The 18840-nt window shown below is 49.4% G+C and overlaps 1 protein-coding gene across 3 annotated transcripts in view; it reads left to right on the top strand.

Annotated features, from left to right (window-relative positions):
* The first annotated feature begins 430 nt into the window (after positions 1–430).
* The window catches only part of Uroc1 (urocanate hydratase 1), a 30845-nt gene continuing 12435 nt past the window's right edge, over positions 431–18840 (top strand). Inside the window, exons 1-15 of one of the 3 annotated variants that reach the window (XM_005383834.2) lie at positions 431–667; positions 3324–3454; positions 4214–4307; positions 5347–5406; positions 5718–5846; positions 6022–6083; positions 9824–9890; positions 9985–10128; positions 11276–11364; positions 14023–14085; positions 14349–14528; positions 15026–15123; positions 15429–15501; positions 16475–16596; positions 18727–18797. In XM_005383834.2, the coding sequence (XP_005383891.1) occupies positions 515–667; positions 3324–3454; positions 4214–4307; positions 5347–5406; positions 5718–5846; positions 6022–6083; positions 9824–9890; positions 9985–10128; positions 11276–11364; positions 14023–14085; positions 14349–14528; positions 15026–15123; positions 15429–15501; positions 16475–16596; positions 18727–18797 (1536 nt within the window). In that variant the 5' untranslated portion in view covers positions 431–514. The remainder of the gene's footprint in view (positions 668–3323; positions 3455–4213; positions 4308–5346; positions 5407–5717; positions 5847–6021; positions 6084–9823; positions 9891–9984; positions 10129–11275; positions 11365–14022; positions 14086–14348; positions 14529–15025; positions 15124–15428; positions 15502–16474; positions 16597–18726; positions 18798–18840) is intronic. The other 2 variants (XM_013513807.1, XM_013513808.1) reach the window with 2 other exon arrangements.

Raw genomic sequence — 18840 nt, 5'->3', positions numbered from 1 at the left:
GCGTTCACATTTGTGGGGGGAGTCCTACCACAACTGCCTCCCAGGCACCCTCCCTCTCAGGTGGCAAGGAAGAGACAGAAGGACAAGAGACGCTGGCTCCTGCACAGGGTCTGTGCCAAGTTCCATGTCACGTGGTTCCCCATTATCAGCACGCAAGCTCCAATATTGCCACCTTCCCATATTTCACCCCATGAAACTGCCAGAGCAAACTATAACAGTAGGGCCCCTCCAGCTCCCCAGAGCACAACCTAAACGTAAGCCCTTCCAGGCCACCCCATTTGAAGCATGAACGGACCCCCATCTGGCCCACGTCTCCCCACCAGGAAGCCTGCCCCTCCCCCCAGATCAACACTCCTATCAGCCAGTGACCCAAGGACCTGCCCCTGTGACCCGCACGTGGCTCCTTCCACAGGCGCTGTGCCCAATGAGGGGCTGGAGGAGGTGGCCCTGGGGCTAGAGGTCCCCATCCGGCTGACTCCTGATTGTTCAGTGTCCTCCCAGCCTCCCCACAGTGATGGTCTCCACCTCAAGCTCAGCAGCCATGTCCAGCCTCCAGATGCTGTGCTCCGGCCTGCCCTTGCGGCCCCTCCCGCAGAACCGGGGACGCTGGGCTGGGGTGCCGCATGCCCCTGTCAGGACCCCTGGCCTCAGCCCTGTAGAAGAGCAGGTAAGAAGTCCAACTCATGCCTCCTGGGGCCTGGTGTCTTCTGGGTTCCCTCTAGGTAGTCCAGGAAGGTTCCTCCTACCTCTTGCCCTCAACTGCCCACACTGGCCTCCAAGAGCTCTAGGGGAGAGAGAAATGTGTGCCAGACTGCCACGCCTGATACTTCTTAGGTGTGGCCACCCTGAGATTTGGAATGACAGTCCCCACTTACAGGTGAGGGGGCCCTGAGGCTCAAGGTCATGCAGACAGTAAGTGATGGTGGCGTGGCCACCTCTCACGGGAGGAGGAACCAGGAGGGTGTGAAGTGGCCCAATCCCAGCAAGAAGCGTGAAATGTGTACCTTGCCCAGGCCAAACACTGCCTGACGTGACTTGTGTTCTGCTGCCAGCAGGTCAGCCCTTTGTTTCCATTTGTGACTGCCCCTTCCCCATCTCTGAGTGATGAGCACGCAGCTGTCACCCTACTGAGAGCAGGATGGGTGCTGGGGAGCTGCAGGCCAGGCAGGCCCTCATTTGATCACTCCATTTTACTGACAGGACACACAGACCTGGGTGAGTGGGTGCACACACCAGCAGTCCTCAAGCTGCCTGACCCTGGGGCAAGTCACTGACCCTGTGGGGGGCTGACTTTTCTCATTTGTAAACTGGGGCTGAAATTTTTTTAAGACAGAGTTGTGCAGAAGAACAAATGAAGCAAAGGAGGTGGCACAGCAGTGTAAGGGTTTTCTGCCTGCTTTTTCTTTACCAAGAATTTCAAAAACAGTGGGAGGAAAGGAGAAAATACCAGTAAAATAAAGTTTAAAAGATGAATCCTGGTCATAGTGACACATACCCGGAACTTCAGTAGTCTGGGAGGCTGAGGCAGGAGGATCACAAATTCAAGTTCCTCCTAGGCAACTCAGGGACTTAAAAGACCCTGTCTCAAATTTTAAAAAAAAGTTAGGGATGTAGCTCGGTGCCAAACTCCTTATTGACAACCATCCCTTTATACACTGGCTTGTTTTCCCTTTTAATGTGTGTCTTTACAAAATGCTGGTGTTCCCAGTGCTCAGTCCTGGGCCCTTGTCTCTCCTGTCCAGTCCTGACTTCTGTCCCCAGCTCACATGAGTCGCCTCGCCTCACACTAGCCCTCCCTTCACAGTTTGTTGAGGGAGCAAGCAAATCCACACCTACTTCCTCCTTTTGCTCACCCCTGAGCAGCTGGTTAGCCACCATTAGCTGCTTGAATAAGTGGCCACAGTGTTCATCCAGAGACCTAGGCATCTCCCAGATCCCCACCCTGCCTCACCTGCTCCCAACCGATTCTGCAAATTGGCCATATGAAGGAAACAAACACATTGCAGGACGCATAGTGAAAAGCTCTGAAAAGAACCAAAGGTGGAAAGACAGAGGTCAGGAGTCTGAAAGGTGAGGCTGAAGTTGGGGCTGTGTGTGTGGCTCGGTAGAAGAGTGCTGCCTACCATGCACAAGGTGCTGAATTCTGTCCCCAGCACTGCAAAAAGGGGAAAAAAAAGCAAGGTCAAGTCAGCTCTGTTCTCCTAATAAGAAGTTAGGGCAATTAGAGGGGAGCTTTGGGGATGGAAGTGTAAGTGCAAAGGCCAGGGGGTAGGACCTGCAGCATGAGGGACCTGAGGGAGAAGAGTGACCGGACAGCAGGGGGTTTGGGTTGCTTTCCCTGGTTGGGTAAGAAGCCCTCAGAGGGGTTTTTCCTTCCCTTGACCTCCTGTCCCTGGCCTCAGGCTCTGTCCAGGTCTCCTAGTGTAAAGTAAATAAGGAGCAGAGACCACCAGGCTCGTGTAAAGGCAAGATGGCATGGGATTTATTGTGCCTGGATTCAGGCAGAGAGCATGGTAAGACCTGCCCGAACAAAGAGAAGTGTGTCCCTTTTACAGGGCTGGAGAGAAGGCAGGGGACATTGGCAGGAAGATCCCAAGGAGCATCTGTGGTTAAAGTGTTCTGCAATCTTGCATCTCAGGGGGCTGACTCCTTTGAAGTGTCCCTTGTAAATTTTGGGGTATCTGCAGATGTCTCCAGGGCCTGCAGAATTGCTTGTCCTATCTTATCTCCTTTCCTGTGTCAGCCTCAGCGCTGAGCTGAGTTCCCTGCGGAGCAGTGCTTCTGCTGGCAAGCAGGCTGGGGGCTGCGGGAGTCAGGCCAGGTTGGAGACTTACCTAGGAGCTGGGGGTGTACACTGCACTGCTCGAAGCTACCTAGCTGAGAATGCAGCCTCCAAACGCCTGGCTAATCAGGGCGCCAGATGGAGGTTGCTTCTGCACTTGCATGAAGTGTCAGCTCTTCTCCTGAGGCTGCGTCCCCGCTGCTCCCCAAGCCACAAGCTTCAGGCCCTTCAGTGGCCTTGCCCCAGGCCAAACAGCCTAAGCCCTGGGGCTGGAGCTGGTCCATGATGTGCAAGAAGAGGGAGGGGCTGAGCCCACCTTCCTGAAGGGGATGGGGCAGCAATCACGGATGGCCTCCTGTAGAAGGTGCCAGTGCGGATGGGCCTGAAGTGAGAACCACGTGGTCTCAGAGGGGATCCATAGATATATTAGTGGAGCAGAGGAAAGTCCAAGTGAGGAGGGAGGATGGCCCGGCCTAGGGGGATCCAGGCCTGCACACCCTGTTCAGCTGCCTAGCACACCTTCCTCTCCTTTCCTCCCCAGTTGGCCCTGAGGAATGCCCTGCGCTACTTCCCACCTGATGTCCAGGAACTGCTGGCTCAGGAGTTTGCCCAGGAGCTGCGACTCTATGGACACATCTACATGTACCGGTTCTGTCCCCACATCGAAATGAAGTGAGCACTGGAGAGCATGAGTTAAAGCAGGCTGCGCTAGAGATCAGGAAATGCAGGGAGTCAACAGCCGGCAAATCCCATCCGTCAGACTTAGGGGGCCACCTGAGGGTGTCATAGTGAGTGACCCCCTCACTCAGGGAGAGGCTGGAGGGGTGGGTGGGGGCCGTCACCTTTGGAGTCTGAGAGCTACAAGCAGCCTGCAAGCCAGGCCAGAAGATGGAGGCCTCTGTTGACAGCTCTCCTTTGCCCCTGACCTGGGCAGTCAACTGGACAATCGTGGAGCCCAACTGTATACAAAATCCCTTTCAGAACATTTTTTTGAGACAAAGTCTAAGTAGGCTGAGCTGGAACTCGGCAACCTTCCCATTTCACCTTTCAAGAGTGCTGGGATTACAGGCATGTGCGCTCACACCCAGCTGCATAGAGGCTTCAAGAAAGTACATGTCAGCTCTGCTTTGCCAAAGCTTTGTCCTTTGTCAGGTGGTGAGAGAGAGTGGTTGCGTTGGGTGGGCCCTGAGTTCCCTGTTCCTGACCATGTGGGAGCGCATACTACCTGAGCCCTAGACAGGTGGGCCTTAGTCTGTAGTTAGTACCAGGCAGGTGTGCTGAGGCTCCTAGCAAGTGCTGCAGGTGCCATGTCTCACTGTCCATTCCTGTGTGGCCAGATGCTGCGGCTAGGGCGGGTTCTGCACTTTAGCAGGAAGCCGGGCACTTCAGCCTGGCACCTTCCCACTGTCACGCCTGGACTTCCCCTTGCAGGGCCTACCCAATCGAGCAGTACCCCTGCCGGACAAGAGCTGCAGCAGCCATCATGCACATGATCATGAACAATCTGGACCATGCCGTAGCCCAGGTACTGGCTGGGGAAACCAAGGCCCAGCACTATTCAGTACAAGTGTAACATGAGGCACACATGTAATGCTTTCAAGCTTTTAATTTACTTTCAGATTCACCAATGTTATAAAACTAATACAAGGGTTCCCATACCCTTATCCTGGCTTCTCTTTAGTGATTACTTCTTCTGTAACTCTGGAACAACATCAAAACCAGAACATCAACACCAGTATGGCAGATATACCTGTAATTTTAAATTTTCTTTCTTTTCTTTGTTTTTTTGTTTGTTTGTTTTTACTATGCTGGGGACAGATCCCAGAGCTTCATGCGTGTAAGACAATGCTCTACCACTGAGCTACATACCCAGCCAAATGTTCTCATCATTATGTGAAAAGATAAGAAAAAGATTTTGTACTATACTTTACTTACCCTAATATATCAAAATATTTTACCATATAATAAATATAAAATTATTAAAGAGCTATTTTACACATTTTCCACCCTGAATCTTCAAAAGCATGATGTATTCCTCAAGTAGTGCAGTGCTAGTTGCCGTACATGGCTGGTGGCTGCCATATTGGACAGTGTGAGTATGGCCACACATGCCTAACTTGGGCGTCCTATGACAGCCAGTCTGTATCAGTTACCCATACTTGAGAAAGGACAGCCTCCAAGAGTGAGTCTCATGGCTCCTTAAAGGCAAATGTTGCTAGCATTTGACTGCTTTGTCTAGCAAGTGAGAACAGGTCCTGGCCCCAGACTCTGGTCAGACTGACCTTGACATTAATCTCAGTCAGGGTTCCCAAAGTGTTCCCAAACCCTCTCTGAGCCTCGCCCGAAGCAGAGCCCTTACCCCAGTCACAGAGGAGCCAGTATTCCTGCAGATGCAGCTATCACTGGGCCTCATGCTTCTTGCGTCTTCCTCTTTCCCTGTCTTCTTCCCCCACTGAACTCAGCCAAAGGGGTTGGGGGTCCTTCCTTTCCCTGTTCCCCTTACTGTCCGCGGCACCATGGCCATCCCTAGGCCCTCTGTTCAGATGACACCATGTCTTTTCCAGTTTCCCCAGGAGCTGGTGACCTATGGAGGAAATGGGCAGGTGTTCAGCAACTGGGCTCAGGTATAGTGGTTGTGTGATCTCATCCCTACCTCCCTAGGAGGAAATGACAGATCTAGGCTTCTGCTTCCTACATGCCCAAGGCTCCAGCACTGGAGATTATTTGGGGATGTTGCCATTATAAGAATGGGCAGGAGCAATGTCACTGAAAGACCCAGGAGCCAATGGACTATGATGGCGACCTGGAAGAACAGGGCCACTGCAGGGCCACCCCGGACCTGCAGGAGGTCTCTGGTCCTGGGCATGGCCTAGAAGCCCTGGGGTGGGGTGCTCACTTATGTTTACAGAGCCTTGCATGCTTGCTGTCCCTTCAGTTCTGGCTGACCATGCACTACTTGTCGAAGATGACTGAGGATCAGACCCTGGTCATGTACAGTGGACACCCGCTGGGCCTCTTCCCCAGCAGCCCTGGCGCCCCGAGGCTGGTCATCACCAATGGGATGGTGGGTCAGAGGTAGCGGGCGCTGTGCCTGCAGAGGCCCCAGGCCACAGAGGGGGCACTGGGGGGAGGGAGGAGAGCCAGGTGACCCTGAAACTGCTCAGGGACTGTTTCCCAGGGCTCTGAGCTTGTGCCCCAGTCCTTGGAGACCTGCTGCCTGTTCCCTCCCTATTTTTCAGGTCATTCCCAACTATTCCTCCAGGACAGAGTATGAGAAGCTGTTTGCCTTGGGAGTCACAATGTAAGTCACCATTGTAGTTTATTAATGTGGCATTTCCTTCCTAATCATACTTTACTATAAAACGATGTGGTCAGTATTAAATATAATTTTGAAAAACATAATCACAGCGCTGTAACATAGTAATTTCATTTTTTACAAATTCCCTATTATTTTTATGTAAATGCCTACATTTTTCCATGCATCTAAGCAGGAGAACATACAACTTCAGGTTCTGTCTTTTTCAAAGACCTTATTATGACCAATTTCAAACATAAAGAATATGCAGGGAACTCCATCAAAATTCTGTAATTAATGAGCTCACTTAAGGGTTACTTTAGCACATGCTTATCTATTGGTCCCTCTCTCCATCCATCCATTCATCTTGCTTTTGGATGCATCTCAAGGTAAGTTGCAGGTATCACTGAATGGAATTCAATATTTGTTTTGGTTTTTTCTCTTGAAGTTGTATTTGCATGTACAATTGATCCTCAATATCTATGGGTTCTGTGTCAGATTCCACCAACTATATATCAAAAATACTGCATGTGGAGAAAATTTGTGCCCTGAACATGTGCACTTTTTTCTGTCATTACTCCTCAAACAATACAATAACCATTTACATAGTATTTACATTATGTTGGAAATTATAAGTAATCTAGAGATGATTCAAAATATACATGAAGATGTGCATATGTTCTGTGAAAATGCTATACTATTTTATATCATGCACTTGAGTGTGTGAGGATTTTGGTCCCCACAGGGATACTGTAATGAGATGCACACATCCCAGTTTGTGTCCCTGACTAGTGTTCCAGATTTTCATTTGTTATAAACTTGGTCCATGTTATGAATCAAAAACTATTTCATCAGACGTGGTGAAAGGAACTACAGTGAAAAGGAAATCCCTCTCCTGCTCCAAACTCCCCACTTAAATGTCTGTTGTGTGTTTGCAGGTGTTCTTCATGTGCGTGGACTAATGACATAGGTAGCTAAAATGGCCTCTGCACCTTGCAGCTCCTCATTTGACAATGTAGCTTGGAGGCTGTTCCATTTCAGGAGACAGATCTAACATATTCTTGCTTGACCGGCAATGCTTAATTGCACCATAATCTATTTATCCCACTCACCTTCTGATTTGGGTTTTTCTAGTTCTTTGGGATTTCCAGTTCTTTGAGATGTTACCATGTCTTTTGTCCTTTATAATTTTTAGATTTCTGGGAGTTTCACTCTAGGAGAACCACTATGTAAAAGACAGCCAAAGGGAACTCATGAGTCAGCCTCAGGATAGCACTTGGTAATATAATCCCAGTAATAAGCACCATCATTTTGTTGTCCCAGGATTGATAGATGACATCACATTTAACCTTCTATGCAATAGGTATTGCATAAGAAATAGGTATGATTAACCCATTTTGTGGAGGAAAAAAACTGAACACAAAAACCCAGTTAATATTTTTTTGACCATAAAAAGCTGCTGTTGTTACTCTTGTTTTTAATGTTGCTAGACCTGCAAACCTTTTCTGTGCCAGTGAGAGCAACCAAAGGGTCACAGTGATGGGACGCCATGTCCTGGTTTACTGCTTCATAACTGTGACCCTGGGTGAGTCACAGTGCTTCTCTGTTTAGCAGAAGTAAGATTAAAGTTCAAAGAGGGCAGAGCTGCAGGAGTCAGACCTAGTGTGGCTGCAGTACCCAAAGTTTACTCCAGATGCTATGGAGTGATTGACTAAGGATAAGATGATAATTGCCAGTAGAGGTAGAAAAAGACTTGAATACAGAAGTGATCTGAGAAATGCTAATTGCATTAAAGCCTTTGCACTATCAGGTGAACAAAACTAAAACACAGAGAATACCCAGTGGTGGTGAGGATCTGGGGAAATAGGCATGCACAAATTGTTGGTGGAAGTTTAAGTCAGTATAGCAAGGCTGGAAATGGTTGGAAGAGGTGCCATGCAGCAACCGATGTCAGAGTTTCAGGTGTATACATCCTACATCCCCACAGCTTTACCTCTAAGAATTCCGGGGTGACTACCAATGATCTCAGTCAGTCCCCAGCTCTGCCACCTGTCCCTGTTCAACCTTGGGTTTTGGGTGTCATCTGTACAGGGATGTTAATAGCTCCTATATCTACATGTTGTGTGCAAATTAATGAAGTGGTAAAGGTGAAATCCTCGATACCATGACACAAAGCTCAAGTAAATGCAGACCTAACAGGGAGAACACCCAGTGAGGGGTTCTATGTAGCCCTGGTGGGGTCTGATGGTTTCCTCTGTCCCACTGGTGGATATTTATTATATTAACATTATTCTCTTATGTTTGTAATAGTCGTGCAACCTTTCAAGATAGGGGAAATATAACCCCATTTTTAGAAGAGAAAACAGAGGTTCTGAGTGGTCAAGTGCCCTGCGTGGTTATGTGGTAGGCTTGGTCCTGAGACACAGTTCTGTGAGAAGGCATCCTTGATCCAGAACAGAGAAGGGGCTGGGGGAAATGTCTAGGGGTCAGGAACCTAATAGAAGAGATATGAAGACATATTCAAGGGGGAAAAGCAAATAGCAGTACCTCAAGATACCAGCAAATGCCACCTTTTCCCATCACATTGTCAAAAATTAAAATGTTTGATAATTATCAAGTGATGGAAAAGCCATGCGTATGCCTTGGTGACAGTCACTTAGGAATTGAGTTTCTGATAGTACTTAACATGTGTCTGACAACCCAGTGGTGATTTCTACCCTGGAGGACATGACTGACACACAGGCTCCGGGAAGCAAGGAGAGGTTAAGCTGCAATTGTTCATACGGCAACATCAAAGCCATCCGGATTACCAGAAAGGGGAGCAAAGAACATTCGGTGGTTTTGGGTGCTGAATGCTTTAAAGCCATGGAGAGAAATGGGAGGGGGTCTCTATGCGCTTATGTGGAAAGAACCCTACAGGCAGGGCGCTGGGGGCAAAACAAGCTGCAGAAACAAAATTTACAGAATGAAGCCATTTAGGGAAATGTTCGGGACACCGGGAACCTCTCAAGCAAAACAATATACAAAGTGTCACCCACTGAAATGCAGCGAGCAGCAAAGTGTGCAGATCTGAGGCAGAGGCTTGATGACTTCTAAAAAATGTGTGCATCCATGCCACAACCAACTGATCAGGTCTGGCCCACCATCCCCCAGGCCCCTTCCAGTAGGAAGATTCCTCAGAGGGAAGTTTACTGACTGTCACCGGAATGGAATCCTGCAGGATGTGTTCTCTCCTCTCTGGCTCCTTTCCTGGGCCACGTCACATGTAACAGGGCCTCCGCTCTTTTTCTCTGTCATGCAGTATTTTATCATGGTCATATGTTGTAACTTGTTTCTCTTTTCTTCTGTGAATGACCATTTCAGATGCTTCAGACTTTGGCCACTGCCAATAAATTGCTATGAATATTCATGTGCATGTCTTTACATGGGCATTACTGTGTAGCATGGGTATGCTGGGCCATGTTCAGCTATAGTGTGTATTCCCCAAAGTGACATTTTCTCAACCAACTACATGTCAATTTTAGGAGAATAAAATCTGTTTGTAAAACGTCTAGGAGGCAGGAGGGGACCAAAACTGGAGGGTTGTGACCTATTATATTACCTCCTTAAAAAAAAAAAAAAAAGAACGTACAAATACCTTTGAGGGTATTTGAAAGTTCAATTGTAGTTCTTAAAGCAGAGATTGGGAGAAGCCAGGCCTGGAATCTGGCTCAGTGTCTTGCTTGGCTTGCTGTCTCTGTGGTCAGGTACGGCCAGATGACAGCAGGCAGCTACTGCTACATCGGTCCCCAGGGAATCGTCCACGGCACGGTGGTGAGCGACGGGTCACCCTTGGCTGAGAGGGTGAGTCCTGGGAGGCGGAGGCGGTAGGAGAGGACAGGGAGTGCCTGGCCTCCTCTGCCTGCAGCTTACTGTGCTGAATGCTGCGCGCCGGTACCTGGGCATTGAGGACTTGGCTGGGAAGGTCTTTGTCACCTCTGGGCTTGGCGGGATGAGCGGAGCTCAGGCCAAGGCTGCAGTCATCGTGGGGTGCATTGGCGTGATAGCAGAGGTGAGTGGCAGAGCTTCTGCCTTTGTCCCTTCCTTTGTCTCTCGCCCTTCCTTCCTTCCTTCCTTTCTTCCTTCCAGACCTGCTCACACCTATATCTCTCTTCTCATCTTCTGTCACTCAGCTGTCCCCCACACCCTTCACAAACCCCTGCTTAACCTCATTGGGTAGGTTCCCATTGGAGCACACGCTTCCTGTTTTCAAAGTGCCCATCACCCTCCATGGTCAATGCCTATTGACCGTCCTTCCATGAAACTATGGGCATCCATTTATGGATGCTTTTTATATCCAATCAAACTCCAAACTGGACTGTATATCCAGATGGGAAAGAATAAATCTTTATGAATAAATGAAAGTAGACTCCCCAACTTGAGCAGCACGGAGTCAGGTGGAAGAGGCAGACAAGTCATCCTCGGTAGAGGTATGTCGGGGTAGCTTACCTGCAGTGGCTGTCATACCTCTCTTTGGTAGGTGCCAAGGACCAAATGGGAAGCAGAATGTCACAGAACTGAGGAGCTTTGAGATAAGCCTTGGGGATCTAAACCAGTATAATATGTATCTAGTTGACATTAAATCTGTGTCACACATGCCTGTACTTGTTAGGACTGAGTTGGGCTGCAGGTAACAGAAAGTGTGTCTGTAGTAGCTTACTTAACTAGGATTTTATTTTTCTTGTGTAGCCAACAGTACCAGCATTGGTTCAGCAGCTCACTGATGTAAGGTTCAACATCTCCAGATTCTCCCAGGTTTCCCTCATGAATACAGAATTTCTGACCAAACCCCAGCCATGCCATCTACATTCAAGGCAGGAAGAAGTAAGGAGGGAAGTATCAGCTATGAATGACTATGTTAGCAGGCAAATCATGTCTCAGAGACCCCTTTTATCTTGAATCAGATGGATGTTCTTACCTATGAAGGAGAATAGGAACAGTACCCAAGTTGCTGTGATTCATTTCGGGACAGTGTCACCCTGCATGAAATCTGGTAGCAAAAGAGGCAAGAAGAGAAATAAGTAGTGTGAGGAAGTTCACAGCGCCCTCCCCGAGACTGTGATATAAAAGTGACCTGTGTGGAGGACGGCTTTTACATGGTGGACTGTGATATACTTTGGGCAGTTTGTAACGGGTGGCCCTGTGTCTCATGACCCCAGGTTGATAAAGAAGCTCTTGTAAAACGCCGCCAGCAAGGCTGGCTGATGGAAGTGACGGACAGCTTGGACCACTGCATTGAGAGACTCAGGTACAGCTGCTGCTACCCACGCGCTGGAAGGGGAAACCAGGAGAAGAGACCAGGAGGCTAGGCTGCTTTGCATGGGGCTCTTCAGTGCCTGATAGCTGGTCACAGGAGGCCATCATACCACGTGCTGAATCAGGGGTCGTCCTGTAGAAACGTCACGGGATGGACCTGAAAGACCCAATTTCTCACCAGTTGTTTTGAGTGGAGAGGAGCCCCCTGCATGTGTATCCTCAGTGGTGGCCACACAGCCCTGGTGGATTTAAGTTCATTCTCTCGGTGTCCTGTGCTCACCGCCAGTTTCATGAAGGTGCATCTTATGTTTCTCACTGTGTAGGGTCGGGAACCTGGCCAGTGACAAGTGCTCACCTGCTGATCTGCTCACCTGCTCACTTCTTGGGAAGTGAACCACTGGAATGGCGCCTTGCCCCGTGGCTCCATGGGCTCAGCAGGGCCAGATCTCACTGTGCCGACTGTTTTTCTGTGCAGCTTGGTGGCAGCACTTCTCCTCCCGTTTGGTGTCCCCAGGGGTATTTAGGGGTGTTTATGCCACTGCTTGGTTGCCAGGTTTGAAGAATCATGATTCTTTGAAGAACAGAGTTCTGTTTGGGGCGGTGGTTCCCCACCATGGCTCCAGTGAGAATCACCAAGGTGGCGCTTCCAAGTTGTTATACATGAGAAACAACACAATGACCTTCCAAATATACCCATTATACAGAGCACACCATATTTAACATAGGTCTTTCTTTTTTGTTTATTTTAAAGATAAAAGAACCAAAACATATTAATAAACACACAGACATGAACAAAATAACATAAAAACTGTAAAAAACAATACAGAATTTCAGACAAGGTGATAGGAAATTAACAATGGTTGTTGTATTACATGTTGTTATCTTCAAATTGATTACTCAGATAAACAAATATAGGCATGTAAGACTGATCAAACAATTAAACATTAAATGTTCCTTTCAATAAAGCAACAGAAATTAGTAGTACAATTATCTTAGCTATCTTGTGTATACGTAGCTACATATTTTCTTGTCTTTCTTTCTTTTCTCTTTTTCCTCATCCCAGCCATTCTTTCCTTTTGAACAGTTTCTTTTTCTTTCACAATATCTGTTGTACCTCTCAGATTTTATTTACTCTTTCAGGTTCTTACCCTAGGGAGACAATACAATGTTTGCACATGTGAGACTGGTTTATCTCACTTATAACATAGATCTTCCTAAAACAACAATTTCACCACAGTACATCCCTTTTAAAACTCTTAGCGATCCCCAGCACCCACCAAAAAACCCTACAAAACCAAAAAACTCCTCTCAGATGTCTGTTAATTATAGGTGAAATTCCCAACTCCAGGTGTGGCACTGAAGGGTCTTACCAGACGTAACTCCTGTCCAGGTTCAGGCTATGCATCCTGAGCACACACACACACACACACACACACACACACAGATGCGCACATCAACACATTCACATGCTCATACATACAACCACATGCACTCATATAAAACATACATGCATATACACACAAATAACACATAAATATATATACAGGTGCACACACATAAATGTAGACATGCATGCACATAAACACATCTACAGAGATACATATATGCATACATGCAGGCACATATATACATGTGCACATACATGAACACATGTGCACAATATGACACATATGCAAAACTAAATCAGCTTGAAGGTTGTCTTGAGTACCTGGTCTGCCCCACTGTAGAGACTGAGCAGGGGAATGAACAGGTGGGAATGCACTTAGCCTCCCATCGGCTTCCAGTTCCTGTGGTCCTCCTTCCTGGATGTTTCCGGGTCCAGACTTATCTCCATCACTGCTTTCAAATGTGTCCTTTGCCTGCTTCAGTAGCATAGCCCTCTTTCTTTTTGGCACTAGGAACTGACAGAGTCTTTGCACTGACCTAAATCCCCAGGATGTTTCTTATTGTTTTAATTTTTTATTTTGACGCAGGGTCTCACGAAGTCAGTAAGTTGCCCAGACTGGGCTCAAGCTTGTGATCCTTCTGCCTCAGCCTCCCAGGATGCTGGAATTACAGGTGTGCACATCCACACCTGGTTTAGCCTGGCCCTCCTGAGTGCAAGGATGTGCCTGGCTCCTACAGGCTTCTTTCTTTCCAGCCCAGCGTGCAGTGTATATACAAACCCAGTGGGGCTACTCTTTCTGACCCACTTTGATTTTGTGGCACCTCTACCACCCTGTTCTATTATTTATTTCCATCCTCTGTTCACCAAAATAGGTCTTCATTCTTCTTGTTCTTCTATTTTTCCAAATAAGTTTGAGAATCCTCTTCAGTGAATAATTTCAGGACCCCTGGAGTGAGTTCTGTGAACATCCTGATTCTGACAGTATAGCCCTGATCCTATGAATATTCTTGAGAAGACTTGTCACAGGTGTGGGGCTTGTTTTCCCAACAGAGGCATTCAAGTTTGCATTTTCCCCTTATGGTTTTGTGTCCTGAACAAGAGATGGGGTCCTGAAAGGCCATACTTCACAGGCCCCACATTCGCACACAATCCTTTGTGGCCTCCTACTGCATCTGACCTGAGTATTAATAAGGGGGTAGGTTTGACAGGGAAGCTGTGGGCAGATGTGGCAAGATCAGCTGTTCTGCTTTTGTGTCCTTCTAGGAAAGCAAGGAAAAAGAAGGAGGTGCTCAGTCTTGGTTACCATGGGAACATAGTAGATCTTTGGTAAGTAGGGGGCTGGGCGTTGGAAGTGTTGGGGTGCCCAGGTGAGGCCCTACAAGCAAAGCTCCTGATCCTGACCAGATACTTCCAGGGTACAAACTTCAAACCTCAGCCCTGTCCCACCTTGGATGACCCCATGCCTGCCCATGCCCGTGACAGCCTTTACATCAGTGCCCTTTCCAGGGTGTGGGTGGGAAAATGGACTGCAACCCCTACCTGGCCGGCCTCAGCCCAAATCCCATACCATGTATGCCCTGTTTCCCCAGGGAGCGCCTCGTCCATGAATTGGACACCACAGGAGAGCTCTTGGTGGATCTCGGGTCAGACCAGACATCCTGCCATAACCCATTTAACGGTGGCTACTACCCTGTGCAGCTCAGCTTTGTTGAGGCCCAGCATCTCATGGCTTCCAACCCACCTGCTTTCAAAGACCTAGTGCAAGAAAGGTAAGGGCAGGCCCAGGGCTGCTCGGGGTGGGGACAGCAAGACCTTCTGGTCTGCGCAATGTACCTTACCCAACTCTGGCTGAAACCTGCTTCTCAAGAGACCAGCTGTGTGACACTGGGCAAAACCTTAACCTGTCCAAGCCTCCGCCTCCTGTCAGCCAGTCATGAGCACATTTTCCTCCTGGGAACTATGGAGATATTTGCATAATCTTCAACACAACTTCTGACTTAGATCTGCCCCTTTCATCTTCTTTCCCCCAAGGCCCAAGTGATAGGTGAGCAGTAGAAGCCTGTTTGTACGGGCTGCCAGCTGGGTCTTAAAGGATACGGAGGCCTTAAACAGATGATGGGTGGAGGTGTGATCACAGCAAGCTTGACTGGAGAAGCAGAGGGCTTTCTAGGCATTGGGGTTGAAACCATCAGAGCGCTTGACGGGGTGGGCTTGGAGTCTCCAGTGGGGCACCAGTGGGTAGAGCTGACCTGCCTGCTTGTTGCAGCCTAAGGAGGCACATATCAGCCATCAACAGGCTGGCCAAAGAAAAATTCTTCTTCTGGGACTACGGCAATGCCTTCCTTTTGGAGGCACACAGAGCAGGTGGGTAGAAGGGAGGCTGAGACGCTCCATTCACTACTGCTTCATGTTCAGCCGCTCCACCAGAGGACACCCCAGCAAGTGCCCCGGGGATGCTTCGCTGTGCCTTCCTTCTGCAAGCTGGCCTTGCTGGGTGGCTGGGAATCTCAGGGCCTCAGTTTCTCAGTTTCAACAGGGCTGCACTCTGCTTTTGCTTCTCTTCTTTTACTTAAAAAAGAAAAACCCTTCTTCTGGTGGGTTCTTTGTTTAGATCACCATCTGAGGTAGTTATGTGGCTCCTGACCCTGGGCTGGTAATTCTGTCTACAGGAGCGGATGTGGCAAAGAAGGGTGCTCAGAAGACAGAATTCCGCTACCCGTCATATGTCCAGCACATTATGGGGTAAGTGATGGAAGGTACTGGTGACTGTGGGGTACCCAGTGCCATTCCTGCCCCCTTCCAGAGCCTAGACCTGGCACTCAGGTCAGAAGAGCCTGCTGGCATCTCATCCCTGAAGACTCACCTGGCTGTGCAGGGCAGGTCTGGCTTAGGGAGAAGCAGCCCAGGACAGTAGAGGAGGGGGAATCAGGGAGAGGACTGGGACCAAGGGTGGAGGTTAGAGCCAAGCTGAGGAGTCTGGGCTTTAAAACTCACAGTAGTCAGTGTGTCCAGATGGGGCCAGAGCAGGGTGGAGGCCAGAAAAGCAAAGGTCACATTCTCAGATTCACCCTGGGTGAATCTGAGCCCGGAGTGGGCTGGAGTGCAGGACAGCGTGGCATTCCCCAGGGAGGGGACACAAGAGAGGAGCTCTTGAGGGAAGCACCCAGAACAGCGTGGCAAGCACAGGCGCTCTGGAGGGACATTGAGCCGCAGAGCCCGTCCACTAGAGGTCACTCAGTCATGGAAATGGGCCACCTGGGCAGGTCAGCTCAGCTAACAAAGTGAGTTCACCGAAGTCCCTACATGGACTGCTTTCTCTCAGCCACAGCTGTGGGTGCCTGAGTTTTATGTAGTCTTTGTAACAGCAGCTCAAGGAGCTTTCTACTTGTGCTCGTTCCAGCTCCTTGATCCTTCAGGTAGAGGAGAGGTGGTGCAGCCTGGAGAGGGGAGAGAGAAAGGTTGGAGAGGATCGAGGGGCATGGCGGAGGCGGAGTGGGGGGAAGAGGACTGGGGAAAGGGTGGGCGTTAAGGGGCGGAGGGGCTGGAGAGCAAGGGAGGCCGTCTGGTACTGCTGTTGAGTTGGAGACCTGAGGATGTCAAGTCTCATCTGGAGGCTGAGCCGCTCTTCCCTGGGCACCCACCTGCTGTTCCCTGGCCCTGGCAGAAGGCACCACCAGCCCAGAAGCCCTAGATGAGGAGGTGTTTGTCCTTGCAGGGACATATTCTCCCAGGGGTTTGGACCCTTCCGCTGGGTATGCACATCGAGAGACCCCCAGGACCTGGCTGTCACAGACCAGCTGGCCACATCTGTGCTGGAGAAGGCCATTGCCGATGGAGGTGACACTGCTGGGTGGGGAATGCTCGCGAGCGGGTAGTCTCCCAAAGCCCCTTCCTCTGTAGGGTGCCCGGCATGGGGGATCCTGGCCCCTGCGTGTTGTTCTGAGCTCTGTAAGCAAGGCACCACGTGCGCCATCATCCTCTAGAACTGCTCTCAAGTGTGCAGTCAGGACCTTCTGATTGCACATGACAGAAAGCCACTGTGTTAATCAGCTTTCCCACACAAAATACCTGAAAAAATCAATTTAACAGAAGAAAAGGTTTATTTTAGCACACACTTTCAAATGTCTCAGTCCATAGCCAGGTAGATCCACTGTCTTTGGGCCTATGGTGAGGCCTCACGTCATGGCAGAAGCACATGGTAGAGCAGCTAAAGAGCAAATAAAGGCAGGAAAGAGCCAAAGTCCCAGTATTTCCTTCAATGGTATGCTCGCAAAGACCTGACTACCCCCAGTTAATACTCTAACGGTTCCATCACCCAATAATAGCACTACAGGCTGGCAACAAAGCCCCAGCATGTGGGCTTTGGGGGAAATATCATATTCAAACTATAACAGCCTCTCAAATTAGCAAGGGCAGAGGGGCCTTCAGGCTCAGATGGCCTAACAGTCATGGCAGGGGCTTGCCACAGTCCCTCTCTGGCCCATCTCCTCTTCTTCATGTCACCTGGCCCCTGAAAGCCCTTGAGCACTGGCCTTGGGTTTATGTCTGTCAACAGCCCTGCTGATTCATGTCAGCTGTATTTCATGGGCATGCCACCAGTGCCTTGGGACCTATCCTACCGGCCTGGTCCACTGACGCGTTCCTGAAATCAGCAGCTACCAAATTTGTCTGAGCTTTTTTGGATGCAGAATTGGGTCCCTCTTTGACCTGAGTGACTATGGGCTCCTCGGCCCTGAGTGTTGGCTCCAGTGATGTGGTCACAGCAGAAGCTAGGGCCTTCTCTAGCCCCAAGCATAGGGAAATTTGGACCTATGCTTCCCCAGGCCTCCATGACTTCAAACTTCTGCCCAGCCCTGGATAGTTGGTCTGCTGGGTATTTAACAGCTAGCGCTCTGGAAAGAAGCCCTGGGTTGTTTGCTAATGACCATGGTGTAAATACTCTCAGCGTGGCTGACTTCAAACTGGGACTATTACGTGGCTCTGTGGAGTTTCCACAAAGCAGAGTTGATAGACACAGATAACCTTGAAAGCCTGGATCACAGTAAAGGGCAATAAAATAATACGCACTTGTGAGTATTGCCTTTTTTTCTTCAGTACTGAGGATTGAACCCAAGGCCTTTGCACTAAGCTACATCCCCAGTCCTTTTTAAAAAATGTTTTATTTTGAGACAGGGTCTTGATAAGTTGCTAAGTTGCCAAGGCTGGGCTTCAACTTACAATCCTTTTACCTCAGCCTCCCAGCGTGCTGGAATTAAAGGCTTGCACCAGGCAGTATCGCCTTCATATTTAATATAACATTTTAAAATATAAATTTATTTAAGTAAGATTTTAATGATATCCGTGTTGACTACTGACTCACACTACTTCCAAACAATTATTCATTCTGCTGTCAGGAGCTAATATGAGCTGGTCCTATGCACGATGACCACTACCCGCTCCACTTACCCTCCCGGGATAAGCCAAGTTCATTCCTGTCACACAGCTGTGGCACTGACTTTTCCTTCTGCCTAGGACTCTGTTCTTGCGAAGCCTGTGTAGCCAACTCCTTCCCAGCATGTCGGACTCAGCGTGTCACCATCTTGGGGGAGCCTTGGGTCCCTCCAACCCGCTACCCTAGTGATCACCACATCACCCTCTCATTGTCTCACAGCAGCTCCAGCCTTTGTTTCTGGAGCCTAGCAAGGCGGTCGTTATACAGCGGCCCTGATTAGCTGCTCACTGAGGGAGTGGCCCTGACACATGGGCTGCACATGGGCTGCACAATTCCCGTATTCATTCACGTGATCATTGCGCTGCAGGTTCCCAGAGTCAGGAAGGCCGGGGGTTATGTGGTGGGCTCCCTGGCCCTGAGTGCCAGCTCCAGTGATGTGGTCACAGCAGGTGCCTATGGCAAGCAGCCAGCCGAAGGCGGGAGCTCCCAGGCAAGGCTCCCGGTGCCTGTGACACCCGTCTCCTTTCTCCCTGCAGTGAAGGCATCTGTGAAACTGCAGTATATGGACAACATCCGCTGGATCCGAGAAGCCGCCAAGCATCAGCTGGTGAGGGCGCCAGCCTCGGGGCCTACAGGTGTGGGCTGTGGGT

The sequence above is a fragment of the Chinchilla lanigera genome, unplaced genomic scaffold (assembly GCF_000276665.1).
Source record: "Chinchilla lanigera isolate Chin_1 unplaced genomic scaffold, ChiLan1.0 scaffold00020, whole genome shotgun sequence".
In the NCBI taxonomy this organism is placed as follows: domain Eukaryota; kingdom Metazoa; phylum Chordata; class Mammalia; order Rodentia; family Chinchillidae; genus Chinchilla; species Chinchilla lanigera.
This window is presented reverse-complemented; position numbering and strand designations above follow the sequence as displayed.